This window comes from Patella vulgata, chromosome 1 (assembly GCF_932274485.2).
Source record: "Patella vulgata chromosome 1, xgPatVulg1.2, whole genome shotgun sequence".
NCBI classification, from domain to species: Eukaryota; Metazoa; Mollusca; class Gastropoda; family Patellidae; genus Patella; species Patella vulgata.
In genome coordinates this window covers 18,364,336-18,386,174 of record NC_065879.2, presented here as the reverse complement: position 1 = coordinate 18,386,174, position 21,839 = coordinate 18,364,336, and the positions used below count along the sequence as shown (strand labels likewise).

At 36.5% G+C, this 21,839-nt stretch overlaps 1 protein-coding gene across 3 annotated transcripts in view; it reads left to right on the top strand.

Moving 5' to 3' along the window:
* The first annotated feature begins 78 nt into the window (after positions 1-78).
* The window catches only part of LOC126808899 (uncharacterized), a 31,603-nt gene continuing 9,842 nt past the window's right edge, over positions 79-21,839 (top strand). The window contains exons 1-9 of one of the 3 annotated variants that reach the window (XM_050533954.2): positions 79-182; positions 277-363; positions 4,321-4,508; positions 12,671-12,764; positions 13,287-13,389; positions 15,706-15,796; positions 17,282-17,566; positions 19,260-19,445; positions 21,410-21,607. In XM_050533954.2, the coding sequence (XP_050389911.1) occupies positions 12,686-12,764; positions 13,287-13,389; positions 15,706-15,796; positions 17,282-17,566; positions 19,260-19,445; positions 21,410-21,607 (942 nt within the window). In that variant the 5' untranslated portion in view covers positions 79-182; positions 277-363; positions 4,321-4,508; positions 12,671-12,685. The remainder of the gene's footprint in view (positions 183-276; positions 364-4,320; positions 4,509-12,670; positions 12,765-13,286; positions 13,390-15,705; positions 15,797-17,281; positions 17,567-19,259; positions 19,446-21,409; positions 21,608-21,839) is intronic. The other 2 variants (XM_050533956.2, XM_050533957.1) reach the window with 2 other exon arrangements.

The window sequence follows — 21,839 nt, the reverse complement described above, 5'->3', positions numbered from 1 at the left end:
AAAAATTAAGTGGTCTGCGCTAAACCATTTTAGTGGGTTACCTCCCTTTGACAGATTTTCAACGATAGAGATATGTTTCTGAAAGCTAAACTGAAAGTAATATTTTTTTTTCTCTTGAATATTTGGAATGCTCTGATGTGATATTATCCGCATTTCACAATAATGTTTGTTTTTCAATCTAGGTATGTATTAGTCTTGACGTGGAATATATGTTGTTTTTTTTTTGTCGGGGTTCAATTTCAAAACTGGATGTTTCAATTTGTTTGTTTTTTTCAGTGACGTCGAGATGATAACAGATAAGTGATAACAAATATAATATATTTTTCTATGATACCACTGTCATGTGAGAGTGATCAAAATAATGTAAGTATAGATGTATAGTCAGTGACATACAGTGTATTTTCCAACCGGGATACGGGGAAATATGTCCACAACTTATTTGGAAGTAAAGGAAAAATGAAAATTGATAAAAAAAAGAGTAAAAATATTTAAAGTCTTTCTAAGACAGGTATAATTTCTTCCTTGTTTGATGAAACATGTTTTTTGTTTTTTGAGTGATTTGGTTTATGATAATGGCCATGGTAAGAAATTTCCCCTAGGACATTTTCAAATGAAGTAATTTCAAATTTCCCAGGTCACGACACCGACCTAATTTGCCCTTTGGAATGGTCTTTCACATACAAAGTACTCTGAGTGTTCCTGTCCCTTATTAAGCTGCAATATGAACACGCCTGGACATGAGGCACCTGTCACAGACTTCATCAAATACAAATTATCACACAATGCTTGAATTATAATATGTGTGATGATGTCACTGGTTAGCTGATACCGTTGACTATTGATGCAAGGCCTTTTAGTAATGACAATTTTTGTCATTAAGTTATATAAGTGGTTAGTATTCTAAACAACATAGTGGCGTCATTAATTAGCAGGTGTGTATAACTAGCTGTAAAAGATGTCACTACTGGTGTAAAAGCGTGACTATTTATAACACCCATCACTATTGAATACACAAACCTGGACGATAGTGGAACATATCATTCAAGACAAAAGTCACAATTTTAACACCTTAGTGACAAAACACCTACAATGACTATAGCCTGATTACTAACAATTTTAATTAACTAATACACATTATGTATACATGTATGAAACTGACGACTTTGATCTATTAGTATGGTATATTTTCATATGTAACAGGTGTAACATATGTTACATTTCATATGTAACTTTTGCAAACATTAGAAAATGGCACGCCTCAGGGGTCGGTTATCAGTCCCACTCTCTTCAATATCATGATCAACGACATACAGAAATCTTCCTACCTCGACGCCAAAACTGAGTTAGCTAAATTTGCTGATGACAGTACCATATGGAGGAAAGGGAGGAACTTCTGTTAACTACAAAAGAAAATGCAGAAGGCCTTAGACAAATTCATGGCATGGGCAAACGATTGGTTATTCAAAGTCTCGGAGAAGAAAACAGTCGGCATGCTTGTAAGCAGGGATAGAGGGATAAGCAGAATGACTCTGTGTATGAACGTGAAAACCATCGTGTTTAAAGACCAAACCAAGTTCCTTGGCGTAATCTTTGACCGAAGGCTGACCTGGAAACTGCACATCGACGAGACTGTAGATAGATGCACCAAAATCCTAAACTTAATGAGGAAAATAACGGATAGCACTTGGGGGGCCAACAGCGTCACACTAATGATGGTGTATCGTGCTCTAATACGATCTGTATTATACGACGGCTCTCTGTCCTTCATGAACTGCGCGCCATTACTCTTAAGGAAGCTTGACACCATCCAATACAAAGCTCTGTGTATTGCGACTGGCGTAGGGCAAGGGACTGGGAGAGAGGCACTACTGCAGGAAGTCGGGGAGTTGCCCCTATCCCTAAGAAGAAAAGAACTAGTGGCAAGGTACTGGGCTAAGATCTCGCAACTGGGCGAAAGATCCCTAACCTTTGTCAGTCTACAAAATACAAGATATGTGAGAGATCCTAGAAAGAAAAGCTTCGGCTAGGGTATCAGGGAAACAATCAAGGAACTGCGACTGGGGGAGCTCGTGATAAATGAACACGACCCCCAGTGATCGCCCCTTGGACGCTCCCTATACCGCCGGTTAATCTAGATCTACTACAGAAAACCGACAAGAAAAATAACCCCACTGCTGCGCACGTGCTTTCTCTCTAGAACACCTGGAAGACAACTGGCCGTCTGATGACTGGGACCATGTGTACACGGATGGCTCACACAATCCTGAAAGGGGCACCAGCTCGTTTGGAATATACCTGCCAAACGGGGAACAGGGAATAAGCAGGAAACTGCCCAATAACTGTTCGGTGTACACTGCAGAGCTTGTGGCCATTCGTGACGCTATATCATGGATTTCCCATCAAAAGACTAATAAGTTCGTCATTCCAAGTGACACTCTGAGCAGTCTGATTTCAATCCAAAATGACAACTCCGACTCAAGACCAGAAGTTATTTTGGAAATCAGGCAGCTGTACCAGAGGGTTTTAGAGAAGGGAAGCAAAGTAGAACTCGTGTGGATTCCATCACATGTCAACATTAGAGGAAACGAGGAGGCAGATCGACTCGCCAATGAAGGTCTCAAGGACACAGCACCACTCCGCACCATAGATTACAGCACCACGGAAATCTACAGTATGGTCAAAAGACACGTCAATTCAATCTGGGAATTAAATCTCGTTGAACTTGACACATACAGATTCCGGCTGGATGACAAGATCTACACAAAGACAACACTCAATCACCCTAGAAGAGATATTTGTAGACTTATATCGAAGCTAAGGGTGAAAGAGCGGCTGCGAGACTACAAACACCAAGTCATCATCTGTGAGTGCGGAGAAGAATGTACCACCAACCATGTCCTGGTAGACTGCGAGGTATACAAGGAGGAGAGAAGGGAACTAGTGAGCACAATGGAGTCCAACAACATACATGTACCATTCAACACTAAGAACCTACTCTTCCCGAGACCAGATCTGAAACTGCAAATCTTCGAACAAATCCACGCCCTAATGGACACAGTTGGACTAAGTAGAATAGTGAAGTAAGAGGGGGTCACGGTTAATGGGTTGTTATTCGTACTTATATTTTAATGTGTTGTAAATGTTTTCCTTGCCGACAAGGGGGGTTCGATGGCCGAATGGTTAGCGCGTGCGCGTTGTATCATAACGTCTGTCATTGAGTCAACTGACGTGGTTTCCATTCCCCGGTAGTACGTAACAAGGTGTAGGGTAGCCTGTTCAACCTCGTGGGTTTTCTCTGTGTCCTCCGGTTTCCTCCCACTGCTAAAGACCCCTACGCCCAAACGAATTATTAAAATAAAATTGAACCATGTTAGTCCCGAAATTACCTCTTTTGTGTCGAGTGGACGTTAAACCCCATTTCTCTCTCCTTCCCCACAAAAGAAAAAATATGCGACACTCTTATTGACTGCCCGGACGACTTAACTGCTGTGGGCGTATATTTTGTTGTCTGGCAACCTATCTTTAAAATCCACAACAGGCCAATGAAAAATATAATAATTATTTGGTGTGAATGGGGTATGCTGCATTGACTGGAATACGTTTTACATTCACGATTTGTCAGCCACAGAACAAAATAACCATGTGCGAAAAAAATAGCATGTGCGATGATGTAGGAAAGGTATTTTACAAGATTACAAATTATCTAAAACATGGCCAAACAGAAATTTATCCCAGTTCGCTAGATTTTGCGTATTTGGAACTATTGGATGCGTTTTCTAGCTAATGATACTATTTCGCAATCTACATTGAAAAATATTTATTTATTGTTTTAACTGCATGTATACTAACACGGTGTTTCTTGTTATTTATAATACAGTGCACGCATGAAAATGCATGGTCTGTTTTGACAATCACCGGGTTAGTATGTTGGGGTGTTCATTTATATGAACACCTACTTTTCCTCAAATGGTCACCTGTGGACGTGCTAAAACAACACATTACAGGTTGATCAGTAACTTGAACACCCGAGTCAAAACAAAGGGTCCAGTGTGTAAAGCTTAATATTGTAGCTTAGGAGGTACATGTACAGGCAGGAATGCTCAGAGGAATTCGTCCGTGAGAGACCATTTCGAAATAACTATCGCCACACTAACTAATCAATATAACATCGTCAAATAACTGAATTAAACTCTGAACTAATTACATATACGTACATGTATATATAATTATGCTATATTTAATTAATAATTGATTGACTATAACCAACTGTAATTATAAAGGATTAACTTGGATCAGTGATGTGTTAACTCTTTATTATAGATAACAATTGACCCGGGTATAGAACATTATTCAGGAACTTTAGGATTAATTGTAAATTCATCGATCCCCATCGACAGTATGAAATTTTTCATGACTTAATCATCGTCAAAGTCTAACATAAACCAAAGGCATATTAATAGAAATTACCATGTATTGAAATCATGTATTGTCTACTTGCAATTGAACAGGTATGTCGGTATATGTATTATTTCCATATCTTTATTGTCCCCCGCCTTCGAGAGAAAGCTGGGGACTATTAAAATGTGTTTGTCCGTCTGTCTGTCTGTCTGTCTGTCTGCCTGCCTTGATGGAGTTCGAAGATGAGCATTTTCTGCTAAGGGTAAGCAGAGATAAGGAATTTTTGGTTGATGTAGTTGCACGTTTGTCTGGAGTTTCAAAACACAGTTTTTTAAATTGACTTGTTTTTGAAACAAGGTATTTTGTTCAGAACGAGATTGGGTAAAAATGCCTAGTTTACTAAACGTGTTTGTTTTCAATTTATATCGCAGACAAGAAATTAGTGTTTATCTAATCAAACACCATCTAATAATCCATTATTATTATTCAAAAAAGCATAAAATTTCATATTTCCAATACGCCAGTTTATATTTTATCTTTACTGCAGAAAAATAACTTGACTATAGCATTGACTATGTTTCTTTGGAAACCCCTTGACATTGCACAAAATGTCATTATTGGAGCACAGTTATATATACTTGTACGTTCAGCGATGAATTTGTGGGCTCATACCAATTATCAATTAAATGGAAAATAAAGCACACAATTCATACATTAAAATTTAATTAAAACAGTTAATTATGAAGACATATGGATATCAATAATGTGATAATAATTTATGGTATGGTTTGTATTCTTGTCTTTTCTATTTCTGTGTTTGAACATTTCTCTGATTATAATATTATAGTTTGGACTGGTTTTATTTTCGTATTAAAGGGCTAATCCTGATAATTTTTTGGAGAATAAAACTGTTTAATTTTGTTGTAAAATCCCTTAAAATCCTCTACCTAAGGGCCGAGCAAGTAACTCAATATTTGTGATAAGTTTTCAAATAACTGAAACCCGTCAGTCTTCATCTGGAAATGGAGACCGGTGTCCCAAGCTGTATTATGCGGTGTCTAGATAAAAGCAGACATTTTTTGTATAAAAATAATGTGTAGGTGAAATTTACCTTTCGTTATCAAGTACAGCATTTGGGTCATTCACTGTATAGATCTCTCAATGAACGGGAATCGATTATCAGGTCACCCAATGAAAAAATTGACCCAAAATCTTAAAAGGGTTTCATGTCCTGATAAGCAGTTTGGGCGGTCATGTCCAAACGACTCAATATTTTGAGCTGAAATTTTGAGATAACGTCAATACACCATTCCTCTATATATTGGCATTTAAATTTCATACATACTCAGACTTTTATTTTTGAGACTCTGTTCAAATAAGGGATAGTCCCTTTAAATAACAGAAATCTTAATTTTCACAAATTCCTAATGGATGTATCAAACAATACTCAGGATGATGCGGCCATAACACTGTCCAAATTATCTTTAATGAACGGCAAACAATTATCAAATCTCTCCCATCCGATAAACAAAACATTTGTGTCTTACTTTATGGAGACACCAGATCCGACAAATAAACTGGTTAACGAAAATATTGTATGTGCTGTTCATGCTTTAATTAATCTAACCAAGCGCTTTGACATTCAGGGCCGGCGGAAGCAATTCTTGATTGGTGGGGCTACCATCCTAGGACTTTAGGTGAGTGTCCCGGGGCCGCCTAGGCCCGGAAGCTCCTGGGGATCTAGAGACGCTTTCTGGCTAATGATATTACTGAGCAATGAAGTGAAATTTTATTTCTTTTCCAAATTCGATGGTGATTTCCTGCGATGCTGAACTTGACAAATATACATGTATGCATAATAATTCCAAGGGTGTGGACACTCTAGAGGTCACAATTTTTATACGATTTTGATGAAACTGACAATGTATGTTTATAACTGAAAGATCTCAACACTTTTAGCTTGTGGACCCTCTAGACCTCACAGTTTGTATTTGATTGTCAAAACCGTTCAAATATATCACTGCTGCACCATAATGACGGCTGAGTTTAAATTTCGTGAAAATTGGACCGAAACTTCCCGACAAAATGGCTGTTACCCTTAAAAACATGTAATACCCAGATTGTGGGCCAGGGGTTCAAATTTTCATCAAAGTTTGATATATCCTACGAAATATCACGTTTTTAGCTTGTGAACCCCTTAGAGGTCACCATTTTTATCTTATTTTCAAAACCGTTCAAATGTATCAGCTTTACACTATAATTATGGTTGAGTCCGAATCAAAAGTTCTTGGATGAGTTTGACTTTGGTACACAGAATACCTCACCACATTCTAAAGCTATAGCCCCTAGCAAAATAAACTGCCCGAAATCTAATAACACACTAATTTTACTTGAATTGAATACCACAAATTTGTATTGAATTGACTATGTATTAAAGTATTATGTCTGGAGTCACATTACTTTGCACAACATTTTTTGGACATTGATTATTTTTTGTGAATGCAGCTGCAACAGTCTGATTGGATGGTTGGAATTCAGGTCGGCATAGAGTGGGATTTCGGATGAAAACCGATTTGAAACTTTGAAGTTGCTTAAATCATGGGCTAGAATAGCAGAAAAACGCATTTCTTGTGGTAAAATTTTTCTCGGGGAGCGCGAGGTCCCCATACCCCGCGACGATTGATTGGTTGTTTGGGAATTGGGATTTAGGTAAGTCACCTAAGGTACTATATATTGGACCACATTGAAGTATCTGTATTCACGGGCTGGTCTAGCAGGAAAATGCGTTTGCTGCAGATAAATTCATCAAGCTCGTATGCCTATGCATCACAGGACCATTTTATGTATAGATTTATCTGATATTTCTAGATTTATCTTGATAAAAGGACACTCACTGAAACGTGAAACACCCTTCATAAAAGGCTTCTGGATATTAAACAAATTTAAAAATCACGTCATGCTCCAAATGTATAAATAGGCCTAATGAATTTATTTATCGTTGATCTTATACATACGTATACATTTTCTCTCATCGTCCTCTTTATATTATATATTATTATTGGCATACTTATTCAAAAAGGGTGTTACTCTAATATCTATTTTTATTTTAAACATAGGGGCATAAATGGTCTGACAATTAATTTTATTCACACAAACCAGTGAGGTGTTACATAGAAATAGAAGATGTTAATACAACCATCTTAATCCAATATCCCATTATCACCATTTGCGCAAGAAAAAACGTGTCTGGGGCCGTCAAATTTTACAAATTGTCTTTAAGGGGGGGAGGGTGTCCTACACCGTAAGCTCTGCTCCTTCGCCTCTCGCAGACGACAGGCACCACCATCTTTAACCCGAAATTAATTTTATGGGGCATTTCAGGTTCCGCCCCCTATCGTATATCTAAAGGCATAATTACTTGTGTGCAATAACCCGGAGAAAAGAGAACTTGTGGACAAATTATAGGGGGGGGGGGGAAGCTAGCATGACATTTAACAATAAATAACTATCAACTCCAAAAAAGATTTTTATCAACCCTGTAAAGTAGTATTTCGATATAGTTTATTCTAAATTCATTACGGATTTTAGAGTAATGAATATAAACTAAGCAGTAGAGTATCAACCTTTTTTGGGTTCTGATGTTAGTTAACTCTTGATTATATTCTTTCTGTAATCTTATTATATATGTACTTTAATACTCTACATACATGGTTATATTGTATATATGTATCTTGCTTTTGGGAAACCGATTTATATAAGCCATTGGTTTGTTTCATTATCCCGTAAATAAAATATTGGTTAAATAAAAAATATTTTTCTTATTCAAAGTTAGATTTAACATCTTCCCATCAGGTAAAGACTGTTTGTCTTTGGTATTTATTACAATTTTATAATAAAATGTATAAAACACCGACTTTGAGTTTTGACTAGCATATGCCACTGAAGTTATGGAAAATTCGATGTCCGATTTATGTATAGTTCACAAGCAGTATCACAATACAGACATGTGACGAGAAGCTTAATATAAATAGGGCCTATATATGTAATTTAATACCCTGTAAAAGTTTACCATAGTATACCGTAATCAAATTGTTTACTGTCTTCGTTACACGGATTCAAATCACAAATCCGCCCAAGCTAGAAAACTACAAATTCGAAGATCTTTCTTTATAAAAAAAAAATCACTTTCCATTAAGTCATCTATTTTTGGATTTGGGGTAATTAAATCTTATTTTCTCATAAATACAGATTGCCGTAATATTTAATTATCGTTACAGTATAGTATAGTAAGCAAAAACTATGAACAAAATCATGTCCCAAATAAATATCTAATATTTAGTTCTACAATTTCAGAACATTATTTGTGTGGTTCTATTCGCTGATAGCAAATACCGCTAATAATTATCTTGGAAAAAAAACACGTTTAGTAAATGAGGCATTTTTACCCAGCCTCGTTCTGAACAAAATACCTCGTTCCAAAAACGAGGCAATTTAAAAAACTATGTTTTTGAACTCAGGGCTTGCCATGAGCAAATTGGAGCCGAGTAGATGACTACTCACGCAAATATAGACTTGCGCGAGTGAGGCGAGTACATGTATTTACTCACGCAGAATGATGTGCGTGAGTAGCCATTTAAATTTCATGTGCCTAATGGCAATGCTCTTGTCACTTCGGTGGAAGCGGACGTTGAATAAAGCTATTTCACACACAATGACAATGTCAATGCATACTCTTTTATTTCCTTGGCAGTAATATTATCTGTAAATCGTCTTCCCATGACAAGAACGTTGCAAGAGAAACTGGGCTTCCCTTTGCCATCGTTGGCGTGCTGAGGGGATTCGGGTAAAGCTTAGAAAGGTAAAAGAACAGGCAAAACAATTTCAATCCCATCAATTTGCAGAAAAGATGCGGGATCGAAAGAATTGCTATTAATAGAAACGACAACATCCGCTCAATGTTTGATTATCCATACACGGCAAAGGACATCTGCTTAAAAACCGCCTGGCAGTACACGTCTCAAAGTATTTTTAGTAACAACAGTTGGCACTGGAAAGACACGCCGCGTGCGCAATAGTGCATCGATATGAAGGCATACAAATTGTTTACGGCTTTTTATATTACGATATTCAATTATTTCTGATTAAATTATTTTTTATATTTGCGCGAGTACTTAATCACCCTCGTAAATTTGGTTTTACGCGAGCGTAGCGTGCGCGCGAGTAATTACTTGCGTCTCGTGGCAAGCCCTGGAACTCCAGAAAAAAAGGGCATTTTTTTTACCTTGTTACAACATGGCAAAATCGTGGCAAAAATTTTAACATGCTTTTGCCACGTTTGGACAAAAATGCCGAACGAGGCATTCTGGGGTTTATAGTGTGAGTAGTGTTTGTTGTGTAAAAATGGAGTTGTATGCGGAAAAAAACCCTGTTTATAGCAAATGAGAAGGTTTCCCAGGCCTAGATCAGTTTTTGTGCCCCCCCTTTCGAAGAAAGCAGGGGACTATTAAAATGGGTTCGTCCGTCCGTCTGTCTGTCCGTCACACTTTTTGAGACACAATAACTCTCTTTCTAATTGAGCTAGAATGTCCAAACTTGGTGTATGTGTTTATTAGGTCAATACCTTGACGGAGTTCGAAGATGATCATTTTCTGCTTAGGGTAAGCAGAGATAAGCAATTTGATTGGTTGATGCTTTGGGACACGATAACTTTAGTTCTAATTAAGTGAGAGTGAGGACACTTGGTGTATAGCTTTATTACATCAATATTGAATATTTTCTGCTGAGGGTAAGCAGAGCGATAAGCAATTTGATTGGTCGAGACTTTGGAACACAATAACTCTCCTAATTGAGGTAGAATGTTCAAACTTGGTGTAGGCATTCATTAGGTGAATCCCTTGATGGAGTTCTATGATGAATATTGTCTGCTTACGGTAGTCAGAGATAACTTTGATTATAATGAAGTGAGAGCGATGAAACTCTGAATATAGATTCATTATATCATTACCTTGACTAAGTTCGATTGTGCGAATTTTCTGCCTGGGCTAAGGAGCGATAAGCAATTTGATTGGTCAAGACTTTGGAACATAAAAACTCTGCTTTTAATTGAGGTAGAATGATTAAACCTGATGTAGATGTTCATTAGGTGAATGTCTTGACTGATTTCAATGATTAACATTTCAAGCTAAAGCTAAGCAGAGCTAATCAATTTCATTGGTCGATGCTTTGGGACAAGATAATCTTGATTCTGTCTGATAGAGAGTGATGGAACTTAGTGTGTAGTTAGATTGCTCGATACTTTTGAAAAGAATAAATGTGCGATTAATTAATATGTGTCATCTATTTATTTTGGGATTTCGGCGGGGGACATCAGCCTCACTGTTGGCTTGTTGAATAAATTATGACATCGTACACATCGGTGGCGTGATCCGCAGTAAACAATCATGGCTTCCTTCAGCAACAGTTTCATAGTGGACTATTGACGTCTATCTATTTATGACGTCAGAAGGAATTCCAGATGTGATTATCCAGGTCTACCATCTTTCACGACTGGAACATCGCTAAATTTTATACGCCCAGATTGAAATGTGGTTGTATATTGTCATCGCCTCAGTCTGTCGGTGTGGCGTCAATAATTGCTTGTGAACGCTCTAGAGGCTAAAGTTAATATCTGATTGACTTTAAATTTATAGACAGTGTTTAAGGTTATGAGAGACGATTTCCGATAATTGCTGCCAGAGTTATGGCCCTTGACCTCTTGAAAAATCGAGTGGACATGTTAAAGGCTAAATTTACATGTAATATCCGATTGACACAGTATTTAAGTTTAAGGTCATGAGACAAAGAATCCTATTAATTTTTAACGATTTCCGATAATTACTGCCATAGTTATGGCCCTTAGTCACTTTGAAAAATCTTGTGGACGCTTTAGAGGCTAAAGTTAATATCCGATTGACTTAATATTTAATACAGTGTTTAAGGTCATGAGACAAGAAGCCTATGGAAATTGATATTAAATGTTCTGTATGGTAAATGTTAGAATAGGGCAGAACTAGAAGCCAAATGGGTTGTTACTTGTAATTAGATTTTGTTGTAAATGTTTTCATTTCTGACAAAAGACAAAAATATGCGACAACCCTTGTTGACTCCCCAGACGACTTAGCTGCTGTGGGCGTATGTTTTGTTGCCTGGCAACCTATCTTTTTGATGGTCAAAGACTACCATTTTTGAATGGACTAGTGCACTGATGTAAATATTTACTTTCTACATCCGAATTGTTGTATTTTAAAACTTATTGTGGACGTATCCAAAGAATTAACCGAATAACACAAAATCTCGTTTGAAGGTAAATAATCAACAAAGATATTAAAATACTTTTAGTTGATATTATATAATGATTTGGTGTCGAAATGGCGCTTATAACCTCTACTTTGGATATTAGGGAGGGATTAGCATGTACTAATGGAATTTAAAAGAAAACTTATCATTTCTGGACGTTTCCATGGATACCAGACAAAAGCCTATAGCCAAATAATGTCATTGGGTTTCTTGGACTTATAATTAGCATTGTTCATGCCAAATTTAATGGAAATCCATGCAGGCATAACTAAGAAAATAATAACATTTGTAGTCATCAGCACCCTTTATTACCATGCTTTTTGGCCAAGTTTGGAATACAGTTGGTAAAAAAAATTGGTATTTCTTTGGTGATTAATATGTAGTTTATCAACCCAAATAACAAAAAAAGTCATATCTTCTGAACAAAACTTACAGTGCTAGCTTTAAAATGTGCACTTTAAACTGCTAAATGTCCTTAAGACATGGTTGGAATATGTAGGCTATTGTCTATATCGTTATTGTTAGGCCTGGAAATAGTACATGTACCTAACATTTTTAACTTTGTGCCAGACATGTATTAATGATATCAATAAAAGAAGCCAGAGAACTGGCAGGAACCTTCGATTTTATGCCTGAATTTCTGCCTGACATAGGGGATGCTCGATTGAACGTTCCGGAATTTAATTCTGTCAAACCCAAAAATAGTGACAATCGAGTGAAAATGGGATTTGGGGCTAGAATGCATGAGAAAATATCTCAGCCAACCATAACAGCTGAAGCATATTCATATGGTTTAATTATGTCACGATTCCACTCACACCACCTCCACTGTCGGCACTGACAGAACTGTGACAGGACTGAATTCCGTGTCACTGGATTGCAATTCTGTCAATACGGAACATTCCAGGGGTCTTAATTCTAGGCTTGTTTTTTGTAGATGCTTGATTAAGTCATGATTGAGGCTGGAGAATTATCAACATATCTTCATCGTATTGATGCTTTAACTACAGAAGACTATGATCAAATTAAAGGTAAATATAGTCTTCATTACTCCAGTCGTCATTGTCTCTTGTTTCGATAGAGAATTGAAGGCAAGTTTTGGTGTCATGGTTTCCCAGTTCAAGAGATATGACATGAAATTGGGGTTTGACGTCCTTCTGTTCAGGATCAACTAAGCTAATAAAGATGGCCATACGCTATGGAGGAAATGTTTAACCTGGTCATCAGCATTTTATCACTCTCTTTTATGTGGATGCCATGTATACAAAATGACTATGGTGCAGGATGGAGGGCCTGACAAGGATAGCTGTCTAGTCATTTGGATGGGACGAAAAACCGCGGTTCTGTGTACCCATTGGCGTACATGTAAAAGATCCCATGCAGTATTCGATATAAGAGTAGGGCGTACACCAGGATCGAGTCTGGGACCTTCTGGTTAGTGAGTCAGAACCTTACTCACTGAGCCACCATGGTCCCTTTATTTTAAGACAGAATTTATGGAGTGAGGGCTAAGTACAACTGTATGCTAAATGTTGTTTAAATATTTATTTCAGATATTACAAAGAAACATTGGAAGAGTAACGACACCAGAAAATGTTTTACACGGTCTTGTCGTAAACCATTTTCTTTGATTGAAAGATCACATCACTGTCGAAGGTAACTCATTAATGTCTGGATATAACAGTGTTTAATAGGGATAAGTTGTCTCCATGACTACACTTATAACAATCTCCAGGATAACTAGCTACATAGGCATTGTTATTGGCTACACAAGATTTATGTATTTATGTATGTCCACTCGACACAAACTAGGTAATTTAGGGACTAACACATGGTTCAATTTTATTTCAATAATTCGCTTGCGCGTAGGGGTCTTTAGCAGTGGGAGGAAACCGGAGGACCCGGAGAAAACCCATGAGGTTGGACAGGTGACCCTACGCCTTGTCACATACAACTAGGGATTCGAGACCACGCCAGTTGACTCAATGACAGGCCTTATAATACAGCGCGCAGCGCGCACGTGCTAACCATTCGGCCATCCACCACCCCCCATCCCCCCCATGTCATTAAGACTTGGTGGGCCTAGATGCTCAATTTCTTATATGTGGCAGTGACACAAGGGATGTATTTAACAATGGTACGGTAATGTGGGATTTTTTTTCTGAGCTGTTTAATTTTCCCTTTTGTTGAATTGTTGTTATAAAGAGCCATTTGCTGTGAAATGTGCCATGTCAGTAAGTGCTATCACGCTATCACGCTTGGTAGTCAAATAAGAGTAGGCCGTAACTTGGCTGTCATGGCAAGATTTCCCTCATAACAGTCTGTCTTATCAGACGGTGCAGGAAAGTAAGAAGTTTGACCCCATTTTATTTCTGAAAAAAAAATCACTGTATTAATTAACTAGCTTATGGGTGGTTCGATGATTATGGCGTATGGTTGGATCTTGGTCCTGGCTACAAAAATCCACAGGATTTTCTTGCTACTTTTTCCCTTGTCAGTGGTGCAGGATGCAGGACCTGGCAGGGAACAGCATCTAGTTGTTCTGGGTAGGATGAAAATGAACCCTTGGAAGTTGGAATTTGATGAAGAGCAGGCAAAAACACCGCTGTCTGGGCAAAATTTCCCACTGCGTCATGAGTGTTAAATGACCACACTATATTAAGTCGTGATATGTTTATTCTTACAACCATACACCATTACAACACATAGTGTTATCCCATGCAGGGCTGTTGGTAATTTTTCACAGTTGATTAGCAGCACTGCTAATCAAAAAGTCCAATTGTGCCAAATTTGATTAGCAAATTTAAAAAATTGATAAGCAGTTTTTCAGTTTCAACATAAAACACCTAGATATTACTTTAATTCATAACAAATGATGAGATTTCATTCTTAGATGTCTTTAGCACTGCTACAGTGGCATTTTGTGAATGCCATGTAGACTTTTGGTTAGGTCTTATGTCTGAAGCCAATTCTTGGCAGTGGCTTCCGAAGCCCCACTCATTTTAATTGTTATTTCTTCGTTAGAAAACAATTTCGTCTGCTTTGTATCGTGTGCTACTATTTTTGTTCAATCGGACACACCTGAATATTAATGAATAAATTCGATTAACTAGACTGACGCGATATAAACAATAATATTTTACGGGAATTCTTACTTTGATGTACCAGTATTTATTTTTTTATATTTTATTTACAATACGTGGGGAATACGCTGGATTTATGTCTCGCAGCTTGAATGGTACTAATTGATTCCCTATTTCCGGTTTAATAGTGCCTATTCATAGAGTTATGTCCCTGTATTATATAGTATAATGAATTGTGTCTGGGTAGCTTGAGAAGAACTTGTCACGCGGAGAATTCAGTTTTCTTCATAAAATTTTATTTGACATTTTAATACATGTTGAAAGTGTTGAGGAAGCCTTCTAGTCTTCAAAATGTGGATAAATCTTTGTGTCAATATCCAAAATGACAGGCGTATTAATGATTCGCAGTTACTGTGAATCAAAAACGGTCGATTTTAATTTTTGATTAGCAACAGACAAAATATGTATTGCAAACGGCGCTGTGATACCGGTTGTCAGCAGCCCTGATCCCATGGTTGTACAGAAGACAAGTGCATGCTTTACCATAACAACTAAGTCTATGGTTGTGCACACACACAACTCATTACTATTCATATATATAAAGGTCATGAATATTCATGTTAACAATGAGTAGAGTTGAGTGTAAAGTCATTCCGATGATATATAGAAATAAAGAAATTGATTTTCTCTCTGAGAGTGATTAAGCCTGTTTATATTTTCTGTGTGAAAGTGATTAAGCCTGTTTATATTTCCTTTGTAAAAGTGATTAAGCCTGTTTATATTTTCTGTGTGAATGTGATTAAGCCTGTCTATATATATTTTCTCAGGTTTATTTTTTAGATATGGGAAAGTGATTAAACCTGTTTATATTCTATATATTTTATTGTAGATGTGGAGAAGTGTTTTGTTTTAATTGTGTGAAATATCAACGTAAACTAAATAAATTAGCCAATCCTGATCCAGATGGAAAATCTTACAAGGTCGTTAATCAATTAGTATTTCTAATAGTGTGCTCTTTTTCTTCTTTTAATTTTTTATTTTTGTCCCACGCCTTTCGAAGAAATCAAGGGAACTATTAAAATGGGTTCGTCCACAAGCTTTCTTTAGATACCATAGATATCATTTGATTGATTTTATATTTATACACTGTGTTTACGCCTATATATAATCGTTTCGATAGACTTTAGATTGATACACAGAGTTTACGGTCTTGAGACGAACAAGTATATTGATTTTCAATGATTTTTGATAACTTGAACAGCTAAATCCATGATATTAAAGATACATTATGGAAGGTGAGATTAAGAGTTGCCAGTTCTAACTATAATAGTTAAAAACTAGATAATATAAAGGGGATATGCTGAAAACTTGGTTATCCACTTTTGGATTTAATCATGAATGAGCGCTGAGCAGCAGAACTAAATAAAATCCAATGAAAATCCGCCACATAAGATGCCATTGAGAGTTGATTAAGGTCTTTTCATGTTCATAAATGTCTAATTAATAGTTTAGATAACATTTCAGGCCTAAAGAAAGACCTGCAATAGCCAGATTTAGCTCTTGCATAATGCATGTTTAAGTGTTTTGTATACTAAACGTTAGCATGGGCCAAACAAATTCTAATGATTTTCTGATAATTACTTAATGAGTTGTTACTCTTAATCAGATTTTAGTGTATTATAAATGTTTCATTACTGACAAAAGTAAAAATTTGCGACAACTCTTGTTGACTGCCTGGACGATTTAGCTGCTGTGGACATATGTTTCGTTGCCTGGCAACCATTTAATTAATCCTAATTTGTCGTCAAAATTCATGTTTGTTTTTAATAATGCATGAATTATGGGATTTATTTCGGGAAGGGATGCAACTCTTACTTGACATGGCAAAAAATACTGGATAATCAACCACAAAAAACAAAAAAAAAAACAACTCCTGGTTTCGCATGGGCAATGGAACTTTTTTGTCAAATGTTGACATTGAAGACTACAAGGTTCTGAGTGACCGAGACTACCTATTGCAGGTCTTTCATAATCATTAAATCTGTTGTGGTTGTATAATTCATTGGCTGGCAACTAGTGGTGGCACGATATATATCTTTGAATGGATGTATCGCTATTCACCTTCTAACAATTCGCGTATTAATCAGGAGACACTGAATCGATGTTTAGCGATTTTTTTTTTTTTAAGTTATTTTTGTGGCCTCAGTAACTAAACCTGTCACTCTTAATTATCCACATCACACATCATCCATAGGTACACAAACATCCTTAAATTGTTTTAGTCCTTATTTTGATCTGTCAGTCACAAGTAGACAAACGAACATTTCGATAGTAAAATATCAATTATTCATTTATCCTGTTGTTTTCTTCGTAAATATTGACCTGGTTATGAATAGTGATACAAATCATTTTGTGACTGCACCACTCAAGCTACCTTTTTTGTAATGAAATATTTACTATTCTAGGTGTGTTTTTGTTGCTATGAAGAGGGGAAAGTTACCGAGGGGGTCCAGAGAAGCTGGTTGAGTGACTTCAAACAATTTCGAGTTGCTGGTCAGAATAATCGGTGGGCTTTAGCCAATGGTCAGCAGACGAGATCAAGACGAAGCCGACTGAACCTGGACACAGAATGTCAGAGGTTGATCCAGGGTTTTAAGAACAACATCACAAGGTCAGAGGTCAAACGAACACTGCAAGAAATGAGAAGCATGGTGGCAAAACCTGACTGGCAGAAATCGTCAATATGGATAGTAAGTTATTGTTGCTGCAGCGTCAGAAGGTCAAATCCCTGTTTTCACAAACTATTCAGGAGATCAAGAATTATATATCATAGGAAAAATTCCCGTCAAAATATTGTACAAGTTATCTGCCGATCTGTATGAAATTTATATGTGTCATTTACATTAGTAAAAAGAAAAATCCTATTGAATTTCAGCAATTTTCGTTTATTACATCTAGAGTTATGGCTGTTGTTTCACTTTGTTGAACCTTGTGAATGCTCTATCTAATGCCAAAAGTTATCATCCGTCTTTGTGAAATTTATATGGATTATTTAAATTAGTAAAATGAAGAAGCCTATTGAATTTAAGCAATTTCTGTTAATTACTTCAAGAGTTATGGCCCTTGTTTCATTTTATTGAAACTTGTGAACGCTCTAACGCCAAAAGTTATTATCCAATCTTTCTGAAATTTATATGCATTATTTAAATTAGTGAAACAAAAAAGCCTATTGAATTTCAGCTATTTCCGTTAATAACTTCCAGAGCTATGGCCCTTGTTGAACCTTGTGAACGCACTAACATCAAAAGTTATCTGCCGTTCTGTATGAAATTTATATGTGTCATTTGAATTAGTAAAAAGAAGAATCTGATTGAATTTCAGCAAATTCTGTTTATTACGTCTAGAGTTATTCCCTATGTTTCACTTTGTTGAACCTTGTGAACGCTCTAACGCCAACAGTGATTGTCCAATCTTTGTGAAATTTATATGCATTATGTAAATTAGTGAAATGAAGAAACTTATTGAATTTCAGCAATTTCCGTTTATTATGTCTAGAGTTATGGCCCTTGTTTCACTTTGTTGAACCTTGTGAACGCTCTTAAAAGTTATCTGCCGATCTGTATGAAATTTTATGCATCATTTAGATTAGTGAAACCACGAAGCCTATTGAATTTCAGGAATTTACAATAATTACTTCTAGAGTTATGGCCCTTGTTTGACTTTGTTTAACCTTGTTAATGCTCGATTGATGCAAGTTATCATCTGATAGGTATGAAATTGATATGTATCATATGAATTTGTGAAACGGATGTCTATTGAATTTCAGCAATTTCTGTAAATTACTTCTAGAGTTATGACCCTTGTTTTACTTTGCGAACCTTGTGAATGTGCGAATGACAAAAGTTATATGATCTGTATGAAATTTACACCGGTATGCATTATTTAAACATGCATTATGCAAGAGCTAAATCTGCCTATTGCAGGTCTTTCTTTAGGTCTGAAATGTTATCTAAATTATTAATTAGACATTAATTAACTTATCCAGGCCATAATCAAATCTCAATGTCAACTCTAGCCTGTGATATTTACTGGATTAGGATCCCATTTGCTGCTCAACTTCCATTCATGATTTAATCATGAAATGGATAATCGAGACTGTTTTTTTTATCGTACTGACTTTAGTAATGATGATTGACGCTAGGTCGTAAATATTTAATTGCTAAAATCTTGGTTCAGAGTGGATCAATTTGACTTTACATTATCTAGTTTTTAACTATTATAGTGAGAACTGCCAGCTCTTCATCTAATCTCCCATAATATATTTTTAAATTATTAAAATTGTTACTTGAATTAGGTCCCAGGGCCTCTTATTTTATATATTTGGTTTAATTTATTAGGTGCCTGGGCCACTAGTTTATATAATTTATCATTGTGTATTTACAGCAAGAAAATATGAGTAGTAAGTGTGCTACTTGTTCAAGTGACTTTAATTTATTACGGTCGAAGTATAGTTGTACTGTATGTGGGGTGGTGGTCTGTAAATCATGTTCAAGTAAAGATTTGTTGGTTTTTATACCAGATGAAGATGAGTATGCTGAACCCGAACTAGTTATCATCAAAATAGTTGGGGTAGGTTATTTCCCTTGATAACCAAATTGGATGAAATGAAATGAATGGGGTTTAACGTCCTACTGTTATGCTCCGACTGGGCTAATGAAGACAGACATACGCCATTCAGTGTGCTATGATGGAAATTTTGCCCAGACAGCAGCGCTACAGTCTACTCTTATATCGATTTCCAACTGTCAAGGATCTTTTACGTGCACGCCAATGTGTACACTAGACCTCAGTTTTTTGTCCAATCCGAACCACTGGAAATCAGAATAAAAGTAGGCAATAGTGCTGCCTCCAGGGTCAAATTCATGTACCTTTGGCACAACGTTAAAGATGCCCTGACAGTTGGAATTCAAAATAAGAGTGGGCCATAGCACCACTGACAGGAAAAAATTCAATCATAGACTTTGACAGAATGTTATTAAAGATCCCATAAAAGTTGGAAGTCAAAATAAGTGTAAGGTATAACGAAGTACGAGAGACAAAATTCCCTTCATAGCACACTGCATGGCTTATAGGTGACGTTGGTGCAAGTGAACTGAAAACCGTATCTTAAGAATACAGTCATCATTTAGTGATAGATGAAGTAGGTTGGTGGCATATAGAAGCTGCAAATTGCAATGTGCTAATCCCGAGAAGTTGATATTTGAGAATTTATATTATTTATATTTATACGCCCGCATTTTCATATGGACATATATTGTCGTCGCCCCTGTTCGTCCATCCACAATTTGTTTGTGGACACTCTACAGGTCACAATTTTTATCCAATTTTGACGAAACTTAAAATATAGGTCTATCTCCCAAAGATCTAAGTTCCTTTCGATATTGGCATGTATCGGACCATAACTTCATGGATTATGGCCCCTGATTGTACGAAAAATCGTGTTTTTAGCTTGAGGTCCATCTAGAGGTCACAATTTTTATCCGATTTAAAAAAAAAAAGTTTTAGTATATCACTGTTACACCCTGATAATGGTTGAGTTTGAATTTAATGAAATTCGGACCAAAACTGCTGGAGAAAATGGCCGTCCCTTGTACGCAAATAGTGTAAAATATGGTATATCAAAGTTGTGGACCCTCTAGAGGTCACAATTTTCATCCAATTTGATGAAACTTGGAATCCATGTTTATATCCCAAAGACCTTGGTTCCTTTCGATATTCGCGCATATCGGATCGTAACTTCCTGAATTCGACTTTCGCAAAAATTGACGGACATAATGGTCGCCCCTCGAAAGCAAATAGTGTAAAAATAAGGTATATCAAGGTTTGATAATCACACATGTCCAAATGTAACTTCTTGGATTATGGCCCCTGATTGGTCGAAAAATTACATTTTTAGCTTGTGGATTCTCTAGATGTCACAATTTTTTTTTTTCCGATTTTAAAAACCGTTCAGATATATTACCATTCCACAATAATGAAGGTTGAATTGGAATTTCGAGAAAAACGAGAAATAAAACTTCCAACAAAATGGCCGCTCTTTGTACGCAAATTGTGTATAAGCATGTAATTCAAAGGTTATGGACCCTCGAGAGGTCACAATGTTTATGCGATTTTGATGAAACTTAAAACATATCTTTATATTCCAAAAGTCTCAGTCCCTTGCAAAATGTGGGCGTATCCTGTGTGGCTGCCGCAGGTTTACTTTTACAGATCATACTTTTGCATTAGATGTCAAGGGCCAGGACCAGGAACTGATCCCCAACTACTACTCAATTTGTTCTTGGGAATGACGCTCATCAAATAAAAGACTAAGTCTCTGCTAATTCATCTACGATCAACTCTGCATGTTTGTATCTTGCACAATTGTGCATCAATTGAAGCACTTAATTTTTGATATTACATCACAAATTGTGACAATTCCAAGATGGTTGCGATGTCGTTATAATCGGTTCCTAGTGCTTAGTACACTTGTACATGTCATTTTGAGACTAGCTCGTGGTTATTTGTTTCTATGATCATTAATTGTATTACAGTGTCCCGCTGTTGAACCAGAAGTCAGTCTTCAACTGAGAGTTTGTGGTACCTGTCGTGATCTGTTGGAGACCAAACAGGTAGCCAGATATCAGCAAACTGAAATAACAACGACAGACAACGATTTTCTTTCAAAGTTGCTCATATTACACGAGAAATTTCATGGTGTGGAAGAAAAGATTAATGTTCATTTACCAGAGGTTCACTTCTCAATTTGACATATTTTTTTGTTTTGTTGCACCAGGAAATTGATCTCTAAGGACATTTTTTAAGTGTTCATTATGTTAGACACAAAATAACCAAAGTTTATAATTCAACAAAGTATAATCTTTTGAGACTTATCACATAATCAATTGTCCCCTGTCATCCGTCACAATTTGTTTGGACACAATAACTCTTTTTCTAATTGAGGTAGAATGTTCAAACTTGGTG